At 43.4% G+C, this 17,810-nt stretch overlaps 1 protein-coding gene across 5 annotated transcripts in view; it reads left to right on the forward strand.

Annotated features, from left to right (window-relative positions):
• WDR33 (WD repeat domain 33) overlaps positions 1 to 17,810 on the forward strand; it is a 414,563-nt gene that overhangs the window by 252,404 nt on the left and 144,349 nt on the right. The window contains exon 8 of one of the 5 annotated variants that reach the window (XM_029615299.1): positions 15,668 to 15,981. The exons of 3 other annotated variants lie outside the window; for them this stretch is intronic. In XM_029615299.1, the coding sequence (XP_029471159.1) occupies positions 15,668 to 15,756 (89 nt within the window). In that variant the 3' untranslated portion in view covers positions 15,757 to 15,981. Of the gene's footprint in view, positions 1 to 8,013; positions 8,095 to 15,667; positions 15,982 to 17,810 lie in introns of those variants that run through there. One more of the 5 variants, XM_029615300.1, reaches the window with a different exon arrangement.

Consider the following 17,810-nt stretch of genomic DNA (forward strand, 5'->3'; position numbering starts at 1 on the left):
CAAATTACCCTTGTCAACTGATAAGCAGAGTGTTAATACAAACAAAACATACTACAAAAATGCTAGAAGTCTAAAATGGGAGAGTGTATAGTTCTGGATGAAGGGGTAAATATAATTGGCATCTCAGAGACATGGTAGAAGGAGGCCAACCAATGGGACACTGATATCAGGGTACAAATTATATCAAAATGATAGGGTGGATCAAATTGGCGAAGAAGGCATTGAGTCAAACAGGATAAAAGTTCTGCAAGAAACAAAATGCAATGTTGAATCTTTATTGATAGAAATTCCAGGTGAAAAGGGGAATAAAATAGCGGTGGGGGGGGGGGGGGGGGTATTACCATATTACCATCCATCTAGACAGAATGAGCAAACAGGCAATGAAATTCTAAAAAGAAATTAGAGAGGGTAGCACAGTAATAATGGGGGATTTCAATTACCCCAGTAGTGTCTGGATGAATGTTGCATCAGGACATGAAGGGCTGGTGCAACCCACTGTGCAAGCCGTGCATTTGCACAGGGTGGCGGCCTGGAGGGGGAGGCGACCAGGGAGCCACAGGCAGCCTAAAGGTGAACGCAATGTGATTGATGTCACCACCACTGGACCCCAATCCACCAGGAGGCCAAGATCAGGAAGAGGCTGCTGCCAAGCTGGCGGACCCAAACCTTCCATGTGGCAAGAAGACAGTGGTTTCCAACCCACTGCATGGCTGAGAGGAAATGCTGCTGACACCGACATCACTGGACCCCCCACCCAGGAGGCCAAGATCAGGAAGAGGCCATTGCCACTCAGCAGTTCCCAACCCACCACGCAGCCGAGAGGAAGGAGCTGCAGGGTCGAAAGGAAGAAATTGCGGGTTTGCCTGTCAGTCCCAACCTGCTGCATGGCCGAGAGAAAGGAGTTGCAGGATCACCCTGTGGTCCCAATCTGCCAAGCAGCCAGAAGAAAAAAAGCTGCGAGGCAATTCACAACCTGCCCCGCGGCAGAAGTGAAGAAGAGGAGGGTCCATGGCTGCCGAGAGAATCCCTGGCGTGTGTGTGAGAGTGAGCCTGTGTGTGTGAGTGTATTGTATTGTGTGTGAAAGGGAGCATTGAGACAGGTGAAGAAACCAAGCTCTAGGGATGATGGAATAAGAGGTCTAAATAGCTCTTTTTGAACAATAAATTCTGCAGTTTATATCAGGAAAGATTGTAGTATCCAAGCATAAGGTGTTCTCTGAATGGGTGGGAGTCCAGGCCTGCCACTTTTCTTAGTCTGTGTGTCTGAGCATATATGTGTGAGAGAGAGGGGGGGGGGGTGTGTATGTGTCTGAGGATGTGTGTGTGAGAGGGATCATGTTTTGTGAGCATGTGTGTGTCTGAGCATGTGTACATGAGAGGGAGTATGTGTAAGCATGTGTGTGTGTGTGTCTGAGCATGTAGGTATGAAAGATCTTGTATGTGTGTGTGATTGTAAGAAGGAGTGTGTGTGTGGAAGGGATTATGTTCATGAGAGAGTATGTATGTATGTATGTATGTATAGATATTTATATCTATGAGAAAGGGAGGAGAAAGCTTGCACATTCCTCTCCTACTAATCTACGACAATCCCAGGATGACTGAAAATAAAAAAATTCCCAGGTATGGAGAGCATGAATTCTTATCTTTTCTAGTTATTATGGTAGATTTAATTTTTGGGTGTTATTTGATGTCTGCTGTTTTTAAATATTTTATTGGTATTTGAGCAATTTAAAACAAATTTTAATTATTTTTAATTATTGGATCTTCCATTCATCAGCTGTTTTGAAAAATTATTTTTATTATGTTTATACTAATATGATTTATGTATTTATCATATTTCTTGATTTTATTCTTTAATGACTGAGGATCGGTGATGGTTCTGTTTTTCCATTGTTGCACTACATACAGAGTGTGATTTGTTATGGTTTCCAGTTCAGTTTTTGCCTGCATGTTTCTATTTATACTTTATGGCTTCTTTTTTCTGTATTTGGTGAGGGTTTGTCTGTGTGACCAAGGAGAGGTGTTCGGTTAGCATTTATGAATTTATAACAGCTTTGTTTGTTCTGTTTTCCTAATAGGAGGTGTATTGGTGTTTTAGAACCTAGTGTAATATTTAAAGTGTTGCCTTTTCATTGATAGGGTTCTTTTTAGATGCTGGAAGTAAGTGCTGTTTTGGTATGGGAGATTTATTATTTTAATTGTAATTTATTAATGGTTTTCTGAGGATCAAGCCTACACCCAACACTTGTTACAGTAGTCCTAATGCCTTCTGGGTTCTAAGTGTCTTTATTTTGTAGGGTTATCTGGTTGGCACCATGGCAGTGCATGTACATATAAAATACATGTGATTTTTATCTCAGAAGACTGTACTTTGAATATTCTTTCATGTAAAATCTGTTATAAATGCATAATTCTTAACTGTGCATGGAGAGGGTGGGGGTGGGATGCAAGGGTATAAGGTTCACCTAGGGCACCTAATACTCTTGCACTGGCAATGGTTTCTGGGAGAGGGTGTGAAGACCCAGAGGTGGTGGGTGACGGTTTTTAAAGTTTAGGTTGCTGGAAGCAGCTGGGCTTTTTTTGGTGGGCTCAAGACAGAGACTAAATGAAAAAGTGGGAGGGGGGACAGCACAATAATTGTTCACACAGGGCAGCAAAAAGGCTAGCACCGGCCCTGAGGACATGCTACAGAGGTAAAGTTCTTGGATGAAATAAATGACTGTTTCATGGAGTGGCTGGTAAAAAAAAAAACCCAACAGGAGGGGAAACTATTTTAGATCTAGTCCTTATTGGAACACATGATTTGGTGCAAGAAGTAGCAGTGTTAAAGCCACTTGGCAATAGTGATCACAGTGAGATCAAATTTGACTTAATTGGAGGGTGGACACAAAAGAAATCTATTGTGATAGCATTTTACTTTCAAAAATGTGATTGATAAAATGAGAAAAATGGTTAGGAAAAACCTGCAAGGTGCAACTGCAAAGGTTAAGAGTTTAGATCAGGTATGAATGTTGTTTAAAAATACCATCTGGGAAGCTCAGACCAGATATATTCCCCGCATTAGAAAAGGTAGAAGGAAGGCTAAATGACTACCGGCATGATTAAATGGTGAAGGGAGAGAGTCTATAATAGCTAAAAGAAAATCTTTCAAGAATTGGAAAAGGGAGCCTAATGAAGAAAACAGGAAACATAAGTACTGATAAGTCTGATGCAAAGCATCGATAAGGAAGGCAAAGAGGAAATTTGAAAAGAAGCTTGCCATGGAAGCAAAAACTCATAATAAAGACTTTTACAGGTACATGTGAAGTAAAAAGCCTGGAAGGAAATCATTTGGAATATTAGATGATCAAGGGGTAAAAGGGGCACTTAGGGATGACAAAACTATAGCAGAGAGACTAAATTAATTTTTCACTTCAGTCTTCACTGAGGAAGACGTTAAGAGAGATACCCATGCCAAAATGATATTCAAAGGAACATGATATTCAGAGGAACAGAAACAAATCTTAAGTACATCTGGAAGATGTACTAAGTCAAATTGACAAACTAGAGTGGCAGATCACCTGGACCATATTGTATACATTGCAGAGTGCTGAAAGAACTGAAAAATTAAGTTGCCAATATAACACCAATTTTAAAAAGGGATCAAGGGGCAATCAGGAAACTATGGACCAGTGAATTTGACATCTGTGCCTGCAAAATGGTAGAAACTATCATAAAGAAGAAAATTGCTGAACATATAGATTGGCATAGTTTAATAGGACAAAGCCAACATGGATTTGGCCAAGGGAAATCTTGCCTCACCAATCTGCTATGTTTTTTTGAGGGCATAAATAAACATGAATAAAGGTGAGTCATTTGATATAGTGTGTCTGTATTTCCAGAAAGCATTGAAAAAGTCCCTCATGAAAGAAGACTTAGGAAATTAAAAAATCATGGAATAGGGGATGGTGTCCTGTTATGTGGATTACAAATTGGTTAAAAGACAGAAAACTGAGAGTAGGGCTAATTGGTAGATTTTTCCCAGTGGAGAAAGGTTAATAGTGAAGTGCCCCAGGGATCTTTACTAGGACCACTGCTTTTTAATATATTTATAAATGACCTGGAAATGGGAACAAGTGAGGTCATCAGATTTGCTGATGACACCAAATTATTTAAAATTGTTAAATCACAAGAGGATCTTGCAAAACTAGGAAACTGAGCATACAAATGGAAAATGAAATTTAATGTGGACAAGTTCAAAATGATGGGCTTATGAAAGAATAACTCAAATTATAGTTACACAGTGCAAGATTCCATATTTGGAGTCGTCATTCAGGAAAAGACTCTGTGTCATCGTTGATAATACATTGAAATCTTCTGCTCAGTGTGCAGCAGCAGCAGTCAAGAAAGCAAATAGAATGCTAGGGATTATCAGGAAAGGAATGGAGAATAAAACGGAGAATAATCATAATGTCTCTTTATTGCTCCATGGTGCGTCCTTATCTTAAGTATTGTGTGCGGTACTGGTCACCTCATCTCAAAAAAGATATAGTAGAATTAGAAAAGTTACAGAGAAGGGTGACCAAAATGGTGATGGAAGGATTCCTCTAACAGTAAAGGCTAAAGAGGTTAGGACTCTTCAGCTTGGAGAAGAAAGAGCTGCTCTACTTAGAACAAGACATCACAGAAAGACTTCTCAGTTATGTCTCTCTTAATCGTATCCAACAGGGTCATCCGGTGAGTAGACAAACTTTCTGCTTGGCTATCGAATTGTATTTCCTAGCGTGTAGGAGATGGACTCAGGATCGATGGGTATAGTGTACTCCTGATAGCAGTTGGAGACTGAGTCAGATTTCAATCTGACGTCAGCCTACATATACCCGTGCAGGAAGCACTGCTCTTCAGTATTTTTCCATTTCCTTAGCAGTTTGGGACTCTACACAAGCTTGCACAGCGTTAGAAAAACCAAACCAAGAAGAAAGAAAAAAAAATCTTACCTCTACAAGACGAGCCCCACTCTCCTGCGGTGATACCTAAGGGTCCCTCCCCCAGTTGAGAATTCCTGAGGTGATTTCCCTCAGAGGTAAACCTCGGTCCAGTAGTCTGTTCCCAGCGTGGACTTAGCCGCCAGGAGCTGGAGTGGCTGAGGGGCAGCGGGTGCAATACCGAGCGCGGTAGTAAAGTATTCCCCTCCCCCCGCAGCCGGAGACCGCCCGGTACGAAACCGGGAAGTGCCGAATCAAGGTAAGGTAGAAATCTTTATTTAAGTCTCTGGTCTCCGAGGCTTGGTGAGCCGCACAGATCGCCATCGGCGTCTGTTCCATCGGGTTGAGCAGCCCCGTCCAGGCTAGGCCCCGATCCGGTGCGAGGGTCCTTCCACGTGGAGTCCCGCCAGGGGGTTGCCATCTTGCCCTCGTGGTCGTTGGTGCCATTTCTCTCCCCCCCCCACCCCTTTACCATATTGTCCGCACAACGGAGCCATGAGCACAGCGACGCGCATCTGTGCCGTGCGCACAACGGTGCTGGGCGTACAGCGGCACGTCCAACGGTGCCGGGCGCACAAATAAACCTGTGGACACAGCGGCTGCGCGCATCTCCCTAAGCGCAGGCCTGCATGCACATCTCCAGCATCTTGCACACACAACGTCGGCATATGATACCCAGAAAAGTAGAGCTGTTTATGGGCCTTGAGGACCAGGTTTGTACACCTAGAAAATTATTGAAGAGTTTAGAATATCAGTCATAAGAACAGGTGTGATTATATTTCTTACTGATACAATATAAAAAATGTCTGGGCATTATTTCTTACTGATACAATATAAAAAATGTCTGGGCAGGAGCAAAGAAATTTAAATTGATAAACAGGATGCAAATTTCAGTGTTCCAGAAATTAATCTGTGGCTATAGGTGTGCATCTAGGACTTGATTCACCTAAATTCAGGTTTTGGAAAGCCTTATGGCCAGATGATACTCAGTGAGTTTGATAATTAAAAATAATCCCAAATTTTCTCTCATGCATATTCATTGTGGATATCCTGAAAACCCAACTAGCTGGGAACTACTGATTTAAAGCAAAACAAAAGAAAAAATTGTAGCTTAGAGACGTATATCTCAGGAAGCCAATAAATCCCATCTACATGGGTTTTTAGAGGAGCCAGCAAGCTGCATCCTTTAATATATTACAGTCTTCATTACAGTAGGCATGATCCCTTTTTAGAAATGCAGTCTCTCTCTTGATCTTGCCAGCATCTTAACTTGGGCAGAGGCGGCACACTGAGCATGCTTCAACTATTTTGTCAGCTTGTTATGGCACTAATTTTTTGTGCCTTCAAAGAACTCCTAATTAGCTGGAAAATAAATTGCAATTTATAAACATCTAAAATAGAAGATGTAATAATGTTTAAATAAGTAAGTTAGTATAAACATAATGTCCCTCTACCTGTGACACTTGCATTACAGCCCTTCCTTTCAGTTAGTATCACTTAATGACTAAGTAGCTGTCTGAACTGGTATTTTACAAGACTGTGATCATTGATTCATTTCTGCCACGGTGCTATAATAAAAACCAAACACCATGTGGTTTTTCCCATTGCCTGACTGACCATAGTGAAAGCCCACATCCCAGCTTTGTCTCCAACAAAGAATGGATTCCTGATAGCTACTGTTATCCACACCAGTAAGTAGCATCTTTCCATAATTTTATGTATACATAACATTTTATATAGCAGTAGTAGTTTACAAATAGTTGATTTGGCCTATCTTTGAGAAGTAATAATACATGCATAATTGAGTTGTTTGTAGTCACGTCATAAATGTGATGATATGTTAAATTGTCTTGTTTTTTCATATGTTTTCAAACACAGATGAAGAAACACTCTAGTGTTACTATGAGGCTTCAACAGAAACTCCTCTCTCCACTAGAGAGAGAGAGAGAATCAACTGGAAGACCTGTGTGGTTGCATGAGAGATTGGGATCCACCATGCCCTTGGTCGACAAAAGTGGCAAATACTTTTCTTTAATCCTTTCTGAAATACTTACATGCTTTTTATATGTGTATGGATGCTACTTGGTTTTCATGTTTTATGTCTTTCTCTGACTTAATTCAGTGAAAGATTGAGTGCTGTGATCAATTTCTATGCCTAAATTTGTGCTGCTGTCAGGATCAGCCACTGGCAGAACTTGAATCGGGGGCTTCTTTTGAGAGGAGACCTGTGTCTTAATCACTGAACCACTTGAGAAGCCTGGGAAAACCCAGATTCAGACATCCAGAGAGAAAATGTGCCCTTGAGAGAGTGGATTGGCCTTGGGAATGGTTATGAGGTAGGCTGGGAAGCAAGAAGTATTCCTTTGCCATGGAACCTCATCCTGTAACACCTGTTCTTTGATCTGAGTCTTTCATCCTCATCAACTGCAGAATACCTGATTCCTGTGAATCCAGAACCAATGTTTTGGTAACTAGTATACAAGTTTCCAGGAGCACCCAAATCCCTACAGTCCATCCCTTCTATTTTCAGAGCCCCGTGCCACCTGTTCTCAGATTGATACCCAGAACTCCTGACCACCGTGCAACTTGACTAAGAAACTGTCTTGCACGTGCTGGACTTGAATCTTTGAAAGTGCCTCTCAAGGTAAGCCCAAATAGGAATTTAACAGTAGCGTTGCTGGTGAGAACTAAACTGGGCTTGTTGGTATTGTGCATATAGCAGTCATAAAATCTTTGTATTTGTATATAACAATTATTTGTAGTTGCATCTCAAGTTTGGTTCTCTTCTAGTGCAGCATGTGGCGGTCATGCACTAGGATTTTGTAAGAAGGGTAGCTATCCATTTGGTCTTTACTTCAGGGTTTCTTGCTTGACTTTATAGTTTATCAGTTAAAATGTTACTATATGTTCAGCTTCTCTGCCATTCCCTGCCTCTTACTCTCATCTTACTACATTATAAGATTTTATGTAATTACCATTATAGTTTGATTTCAAGAATGTTCAGTACTCTTTTGTAGAAACTGAATTTATTTTCCTTTTCCACATATAGAATAGCATTCTTGTGTTCAAGAGGGAAGAAGCAAGAATGGAACAGAAGTCGCCTAGACCACCAGAAGCAAGTAGATGAGCAATATGCAGGATGTCTCCTACTTTCACTCTGAAGAGTTTTTGGAATTAAAAACAAATGTTTTGTTATGCATTATCTTGTTAGATTTTTTTTTTGTTTTGTTCTTTAGTCTATAATGATGTATCTATAAATGAATCCAAGAGTGTTATATTGTGATAGATAGAGGTGCTCATGATAGCTGATGATCTTGAGTTTGATATGTAATACTGATTGCTGCCAGGAGTATAATATTTACCTGAAGAACCCCTTGGTGGGATTATTTTGTATCATAGTACTGCAAGCATATATAGTAGTGGTTATATTAACTGAAGTATTGTGGATTTATATATCCCTTGCATTCTCCAGTATTTACAAGCATTACTAAGATATGAATTTACTGCATTTAAAAGGAGGGTAGAATGCAAGTGTGATGTGTGCATGAGAGAGAAAGGTAGTAAAAATGTTAACATAAAGAAAAGTAGGCTTTGATAATGAGAGATGGGATACATGTTGTAGATGAGATTATAACTGTTAGGATATGGCAAAGCAATGGTTAAACACTGTGACCCACAATCCCCAGCAGAAAAAGAAGCTGTGGTCCTTTTAAAAGTTTGCATGGAGCTTCAGCTTGTGTTTAAAATTAGTGTAAGGGAGTTGTTCAGCAAAACCCAAATATTTCCTCCAGATTTCAGGTGAATTTAACCAAATGCTTTTTCATGCATATATCCAATATTATTTCATCTACTGACAATTTGTTAGCAATATTTCATTGCTCCCTATGTTGTCCATAGTGCCAAAATATCAGGATGTCTCACTGAATTGCAAAGGCTGGGTAAACAAATAAGCATGGGAGTAGCTTGCTTATTGCGGCAGTTACTACCCCTAACCAATTAAGCTAGATACTTCACTTAGAAGCAGTTCCAGCACTGCTCTCTACATTAATGGCGGGGGTGGAAGGGAAATAGAACCAAAAGATTACTAAATACCAAGAGTAACAGATAAGTATGAGAGAAGGAGAGAGAGAGAGAAAAAAAAGTGTGAAAGCTTGCTGGGCAGACTGGATGGGCCATTTGGTCGTCTTCTGCCATCGTTTCTATATGTTTCTATGTTATTGCTTAATAAGGTTGTTGTATCCCACCTATGTTGTGTGTGCTCCTCAACAACGCTGTTTTGCTCATATTGCACCAGATATAATGTAGGGATGCTCATTTCTAAGACTGTTGAAATCTATCGTATTCTAGCTAGGTAAGAGAGATTGTGGATCAATATATACTTACCCAACTCTTTCTCCCAGGACAAGCAGGATAGTAGTCCTCACATGTGGGTGACATCACTGGATGGAGCCCTATCACAGAAAACTTTTCTGTCAAAGTTTCTAGAACTTTTGACTGGCACATTGAGCATGCCCAGCATGCCATAATCCCTGTAGCCACAGGGGTCTCCCTTCAGTCTCTTTTTTCCGGGCTGCAGTTTGCCTCGCGGTTAGGAACTCTGTGAGAATTCTCTCACAATATTTCCTCATGGAAAAAACTTGAAGATTACTTCATTAAAAAGTTCCCTCATAGGGGTCTCCCATCGCGATATTGTTTTTCATCGCTTGGTGAGTAAAAATCCACCATCTCCAGTCGGTTCCTACTCCCCTTTCCTCCATGTTCGCAGGCCGTCGACCGTTTTTGCGGCCCTCATTTTTTCTCCATCATAGCAACAGATTTTCTAAAATGTCCGGAGTGTCCCCATACCATGTCAATTACTGACTGCATGATGTCTGTGTTCTGTGCCTCGGCTCATCACACGACGTTCATCGCTGCCCAAGTTGTGTCCAAATGACTCCGAAGGGCAGGCGGGCCCGCCTGGACAAGATGGAGTCCCTTTTTAAAATCAAGATAACTCCATCGACATCCACCCACTTGTCACTGGCAGGAACATCGAAAAAATCCATCGATAAACCTCGCCGGGAGCACCAGGGCAGCAGTGACCATCCATCACCGACACCATCTAAGGCATCGGCATCGTCTTCCTCGGTGCCGGTGAAAGACCGGACCGAGCACTGAGGGAAACATAGTCACCGGCACCGATGCAGTTCCACTCCCGGTGTCGACACTGCATCGGCCTCGATGGCTATCGAGGCCGATGCAGTGTCGGCACCGGGAGTGCCGACACTGCATCGGTGCCCTTCCAACACAGCCTGGGCCATCGATGCCAAAACAACCTGTTGAATCTCTGAAACCCCCTATACCCATTCCAGGGTCCTCGGAAGACGAAGGTTCGGACTCCAGTCCTCTTCCAGCACCGCATCCACCGATACGGAACAGATTCCTGGTTCGTCGGGGTTCTCGGGACAGAGACGCCCATGATTCCCCTCGATACCTTCGATGCTGCTGAAACCTTCATCGGTGCCACCGCTTCCTCCATTGAGGGATCCGTCGATTAACACGTCCTACAGTACCAGCCTTTTTCCCTCCCTCTGGATCTCAGCCAGAGAACCCATATGACTCATGGGAGGATGTTGACACCAACAGTTCTACGAAGGACATACTATCAGAACCATCTCCTCCAGAAGACCTCTCCTTTGCAAATTTTAGAAAGGAAATGTCAAAGACAATCCACTTTGATCTGGTCACAGAAGAAGACACACGTCATAAAACATTGGAAGTCCTCCAATTTATGGATGCTCCCAAAGAAATTATGGCTATTCCCATCCACGAGGTACTCTTGGACCTCCAACATCGTCTATGGGAGCATCCCTGCACTGTCCCACCAGTGAATAGGAAGACAGATGCAACGTATCTTGTCCAACATACTCCAGGATTCCAAAAGCCACAACTACCCCATCAATCAGTGGTAGTTGAATCCGTGCAGAAAAAGACCAGGAGACTACGCCCTCACTCCTCATCTCCCCCTGGAAAAGACCAAAAATTCCTAGACATCTTAGGTCAGAAATCTTTCAGGGGTCTATTCTAGTGTCATGCATAGCTGCATATCAACTCTAAATGATACAATATCAGAGGAATCTCTGGAAGCAAGTTCAGGGAATAGCTGATACTCTTCCCCAACAGCATCAAGATAACCTCAATGCCATACTAAGGAAAGGCCTTGAGGCGGGAAAGCATGAAGTAAGGACTGCTTATGATTCCTTTGAGACTGCTTCTCGTTTATCAGCACCAGGAATCAGCGCCAGAAGGTGGGCTTTGCTTAAAGCATCAGATTTACGAACTGAAGTCCAAGACAAACTTGCTGACCTGCCTTGTACTGGAAAAAATCTATTCGGTGACAAGATACAGGACGCAATGGCTCAACTGAAAGACCATCACGAGATCCTGCGTCAGCTGTCCACAGTTACTACAGATGCTCCCTCCTCTGCAAGAAGAACCACAAGAAGGGACCCCAGGAGACTGTTTTATCGCTCACGCTGGTACTATCCACCTACATCTTGCGTGAAACAAACCAAACCACCTCAGAGAGGGCATCCACGACAGCCCAAGCCATCCAGGCCTTAGCCAGCCCCGCAAACCTTCCAAGTCTCTGGATTTTGAAGTCTATCCAGGGAACAGCAGCCATTCCACAAATCCAAAACCAGACTTGCCAGTAGGAGGTCACATTAACCACTTCATAACCAACTGGTTCAGCATTACCACAGAGCAATGGGTTATATCCATCATAACCCAGGGATACCATCTAAACTTCATCATGGTATCCCCGGATTCACCACCCAGTCCCCTGTGGATGCAAAAAGATCACACTATCCTTCTAGAGTCAGAACTGTCCACCCTTCTGAGCACCAGGGCTGTGGAAGCCGTTCACCGGGCACAGAAGGGCAGAGGGTTCTACTCCTGCTACTTTCTCATTCCAAAGAAATCAGGCGGTCTCCGCCCCATTCTAGACCTCTGCAATCTCAACAAATTTCTACAGAAGGAAAAATTCAGAATGGTATTCCTGGGCACCATGCTTCCCCTTCTGCAAACAGGAGATTAGCTCTGTTCTCTGAATCTTCAGGATGCTTATGCTCACATTCCAATATTCCCACATCACCGCAAATACTTGCGTTTCATAGTGGGACATCAACATTTTTAGTTCTGCCTTTCGGACTTTCCTCTGCATCCCATGTATTTACAAAGTGCCTAGCAATGGCTGCGGCCCATCTACGAAAGAACAGCATGCACGTCTTTCCTTACCTGGACGACTGGCTGATCAAAAGCCATTCCAAGCAAGGGACTCTCAATGCTCTCAAGCTCACTATCAATCTGCTACACTAATTGAGATTTCTCATCAACTACCAAAAATCCCACCTGTCTCCATCTTACCTCCTTACCTTCATTGGAGCAGATTTGGACACCACAGTCGCAAAGGCCTTCCTGCCCAACGACCGTGCAGTCACACTCTCCAAGCTTACTTCGTTTCTGCACACAAAACAAACGGCCTCAGCCCATCAATTCCTAACGTTGCTGGGCCACATGACTTCCATGGTCCACGTCACTCCTATGGCCAGACGGCCATGAGAATAACTCAGTGGACTTTGAAATCTCAGTAGCTCCAAGGCCACTCAACCTCTTTCATCCCAGATTCATGTAACCCACTAACTATGGTTATTGCTTCTCTGGTGGACAAACAAAACCAACTTGCTAACAGGTCTACCTTTCCAGCAACCAGTTCCGCAAGTAACTTTAACCACAGATGCATCCAACTTGGATTGGGGAGCTCATGTGAACAATCTTTTAAAATCTGGCTTACTTTTGTTCGCGCGCGCGTATTTTTTTAAGATCTACCCCTCTGCCTTTGGCCAATCCGTCTTAAAGAACTTATTTCTAGTATAATCCCAACTCCTTCCACATCAATCTGTTGTGATTTTCAGGCTGCCTCATTTTTTCCAACAGAATGCCAGTTGTTGTGCCTGTTGCACAAGTTTGTACACTGTTGGTCCAAACAAATATGAGTCGGCCTGTAGCTTGCTAATCACCCACATGTGAGGACTATCAGTCTGCTTGGCTTGGGAGAAAGCAAAGTTGCTTACCTGTAACAGGTGTTCTCCCAGGACAGCAGGATGTAGTCCTCAAGAAACCCACCCGCCACCCCGTGGAGTTGGATCTGAAACATTTTACTATTTTATTTTTTTGCTCGCACCTTTTACTACAAATAAGACTGAAGGGAGACCCCTGTGGCTACAGGGATCATGGCATTCTGGGCATGCTCAATGTGCCAGTCAAAAGTTCTTGAAACTTTAACAGAAAAGTTTTCCCTGATAGGGCTCTGTCCAGTGACGTCACCCACATGTGAGGACTACATCCTGCTGTCCTGGGAGAACACCTGTTACAGGTAAGCAACTCTGCTTTCTTCAGGATCACTGTTGCAAGAGCTAGGATCATCTGTGGAAAAGGCTTCCTAATGAATATTGTGCCACACATCTAATCTTAACTCAGTCAGCATCTTCTGGTGAATGACATTTTCAAAGTATAAAGCCGAATGATCATTAAAGGTAGGGGGTGAACACCAGGGTCCTGTAAAAGGAATCCTGAAACCATATTTGTATTCCTGCAATAGTAGCTCCCTTATTGGGAGTAGCTGCAAAACTGGACTCATTGCTGCTTATTGTCGTAGAGAGGGATCCCAGCCACAACTGAGGTTGCTATTTACCTGTTTCACCTTCTACTTTTTTGGAGCGTTGTGAGGCTGGATAAAGGGTGGTACAAAAGGTATAAATGTGCTTGTATTTGCAGTCTTGGGCCAAGTGCCTACTTCTTTTGATACACCAACATGCGTCCAATGTGGCCAAGCTGCTTCTCATGGCATTTTCTTCTGTTCACGGGAGTTGGGCACATGTTTGGGGGTACCAATATCCTATTAGCCTAGTAGAAATCTGTGTTAGCCACAACTCAACATCATGTGAACCCCAAAACATACCTGGTCTGTCTGCCATTCTTTCCACTCCTCATAGTTGAGCAAAGCAAATTTATCATAAGTGGAATGGGCACACAATGGTATCTAACTAGGACCACATAGCAATTGTTGGGAAGGGTCTGCCCTGCTGAGGATGTGTGCCAACCTTGTAAATGACTTAACCCATGAATTGATACTCCTAGCGGCTTTCTTACCCTTTAAAAGAAGCTGATGCTGTCTTTTTTGTTTTTGTTTCTGCCACCCTCCTTTAACCTGCTTTGTGCTGCCTTGTACTAGGAGGCCAGATGCCACCATGGTGACAGCTGTCTCCGTTCTGGTCACTGAAGATCTTCTAGAGCAGATGTGTTCAACTTTGATCCTCAAGAGCCACAGCCTGATCTGGTTTGCAGGATATCCGCAATGAATATACAATCATACACTGCCTCCATTATATACAAATATACCTCATGTGTATGCATTGTGGATATCCTGAAAATCAGATTTGTTTGTGACTCTTGAGAACTGGAGTTCACCCGCCCCCCCCCCCCCCCCCCCCCCCGCTCTAGACCCAGTGGCACTGGAAAAGAAATTCTACTCATTCAAGGACCTTGAGCTATGGCAACTACTCCTACTCCTGTGACTATGCCTTTCTTTCAATGCCTGTACCTCATGTCCAACCTATGGACTCCTATATAAGGGCTGCGTTCCAGATACAGTGTTCAGCTCACCATCAACCGGTTCCTACTGGGTATGGCCCAGTTACTCTGTCCTGTTGTCGCTGCTGTTGAAGTGATCATCACTCTATGAGGGTTGGGCTGCTGGACTGGTTGGGGAACCTACTTGAAGATTCTGTTGTGATTGCTCTGTAAAGGTACTAACCTGCGCTTGAGGCTGATAACCCAAGCCCAGTGGTTGCTCTTGCCCTAGTATAGGTTATGAGGTAGGAATCTGGGGCCTAACCACCCTGCTTGAGCTGCTCCCAGGTACCCATGCCCTGCATGTGCACCCTGATGGGGCATAAAGCTTGAAGGATAAGCCACAAAGTCTGGCCTGTCCCATAATGATCCCAAGCTGGCACCTGTGGGGGCTGAAAGGGCTGCTGAGCCTTTTCCTGTAACTCAATAGGTGGATCGTCCTCCATGGGATGCACTTTATTTGTCTGCAGTTCACTGCCTCATTTGAAAGGCAGGAATGTACTGACTGAGTGGCTTACCCCACCTTCCCCTACCAAAGTGGGCATGCCCATGCTCTGCTCCTATATCTGCAGCCACTATTAGCACTGGCAAACATTGGGCAGGCAAAAAGTGCCCTGCCCTGTATGCCTATTCCTCCTCTAATCACCTGCCGGGTGCATCTGCTGCCATGGTACAGGATCCAGCCTTAACTCCTCACTGAGCACTCCTAGCTCTGCTCTGCACATCCATCTCACCAGAAAACACAAAGGGGAGGGTAATGCTGGTTTGCAACTGAGTCAACATGCTCATCCTGCCACTGGTAATACCTCTGATGGACATAGCCCCCTCCTCCGATAGGTGCACAGCAAGCTGGGGTCACTGGCTTGAACTGACTGGGCATGGGTGCCTTATTTCCCTTTCTGAGAAGCCTGTGGATAACTAGAGTCTGTAAAAGCTGAGGTTTAAAAGGGAAGCTCTTTTTTTTGTAAGGTGCCCCACTGGCCTGGTACAATAGTTTTAAATTTAATAAAGTTTTTTTTATTTTTTGGAAGGAAGCAGAGGCAGTCAAAAAGGGGATGGACTTACCTGGTGCTCAAGCAGGAAGAATTTGGGGCCCTGCTGCAGTAAATTACCGGTCTGAGGCTGGAGTAGAAACATGGTGTGGGAGCAAGGAGGAAGAGGCCAACTAAGATCTGGCTGGATGTCATCCTTTATCCCATAATCGAAAGCACTGAAATTGTTACATTGCACAGAGGGATTTATATGTTAACATCACAATTTCCACTGAAAATCAGCTCATAAAAAATAAATTTAATTACTAATACTTCAATCTCTCAATTAAGTCTCTTCGATGAGTTGACCTTTATCCTATGCTATAATTTTCCACCTTCCCCTGCTTTATTTAAAATGGCCTAATCAGTCCCTGGGCCATCAAAGTATGTCTGTCTGGGGGGGGGGGGGGGGCAGGCATGTTGGAGGAGGATTACACTTGGATGAACTGGAAGTGATCTTGCTGGTTGTGTGCCCCTTCCCGGCATGGTGTGTGGCCCACTGAACCCAGAAGCAAGTCACATTGGCTGCATGGACTGAGAGGGCCAGAGAATGGAGCGCCAGTTTGGTGCTGTGGTCAGCCCCATGCCTGACTTAATTTGCTGGGATCAAAGGGAGCGATGGGCCAGCTCAGATTGCCAACGTCGCCTGCAGGTAGGCTTGGTGTCTCCTCCTTCCTGTAAGGATTTATAAGCCTAAACTGCAATCTAGATACTGCCCTCTTCCCTCTTCCTATGGGAACTATCAGTGCACAGAAATTAACTTATTTTATCTTTATATACAATCAGATTAGCTCAGGAGCTCATACTTGTTTGTCTCAGAATAAAGATTTATTTCAAGGCATTAGATTACCAAAACAAACACTAACAACTTAGCAATCTTAGACATTTATAATACATGCTTAACACTTATGGTGATTAGTTTGGTAGGTATGAATAAATCAGAAGAAACATAACACATCACTTTAGCTGGAACTTGCTTATAAATCATAAACAGTTCTAACTTACTAGCCCTTAGACAAAACCCAGAAATTGAATCCCTTCAGTCTTTCTACTTTATAGCTTTTTGTCCCTTGAGCTGTGCGAGAAGCTGGAAGTCCCGAACACTGTCTCTGTCATTAGGAAGCAGGATGTGCATCTCTGTATTTGGATGAAGGGCAGAGGATGTACCTAGTTCCTTGAGAAGAATCAGGCAAGTTTAACTGTGGCTAAAATAGCATATTTTGAGATGCTCTTACATGCAGAGTTACAGGACACTGAATCTCGTCTGGCAGTTTAGTTGCAGGGCGGGGCTGGAAATGATGCCTCGGATACCTTTTTGATGGTGTGGATGGAATCTTCTTAGCCAAGCCCGTCTTCCAAGGTGATTTTAAGGGCTAGCATATGCATATTCAGTAGCTTCATGCTTATAAAAACAGGGACAGAGTAAAATTCTGTTTGGTCCTTTCTTCACTTCGACTGCTTGATCTCTTGGCTACCCCCCTTCCAGAAGGCCTGTCTTCTGCTGCATGGCAGCTAACCTAGGTGTTGACTTAGATCTGATAGTTTCCTCTCTGGATTGGAGGCTGGGTTGCCAGGTACTTCTGAGCTTGGCTGAAGCTTCAGGCCTGTCTACTGTCATGTACACAAAGCAGGTCTGCATTGTCTTGTCCCTCTTCTAATTGCTGAGAGAAGATTTCATTCTGAAAAAAGGGGCTTAGACAAACAGTGTGCTTGGCACAGGAAATAAGTCAGTCACATACTGCAGCTTTGTCAGAAGTCCAGCATCTCTGACATACAGGCCAAGTGTCCAAATGTGATGTAAGAATCCATTTTTCTGTATGGACAGTGGTGAAAATTATAGTTTTTATTTCTACATACGTTCTCCTGAACCGGCGGGGGGTGCCTGGTACATCCTGGCATCATGCACTTGGCATCGTGCTAGACATTTAGCAACTCTAATCTGTATGCTGGTTCCCATTTTCTGTCTTGTAATACTGACATCACCATTACCCACCCCCCCCCCCTCTTTTTTGGCATTCTTTGCAGTATGTGGAGAATTTCTTCTGTCGATGCCAATTTCCATCTCTTCCCTGTTTCTATTTATTTATTTAGTTTCACCTTTTTGCCACTTCAAAAAGGATTCCATTCAGGTGCTGTAGATATT

The sequence above is a fragment of the Rhinatrema bivittatum genome, chromosome 9, assembly GCF_901001135.1.
Source record: "Rhinatrema bivittatum chromosome 9, aRhiBiv1.1, whole genome shotgun sequence".
NCBI classification, from domain to species: Eukaryota; Metazoa; Chordata; class Amphibia; order Gymnophiona; family Rhinatrematidae; genus Rhinatrema; species Rhinatrema bivittatum.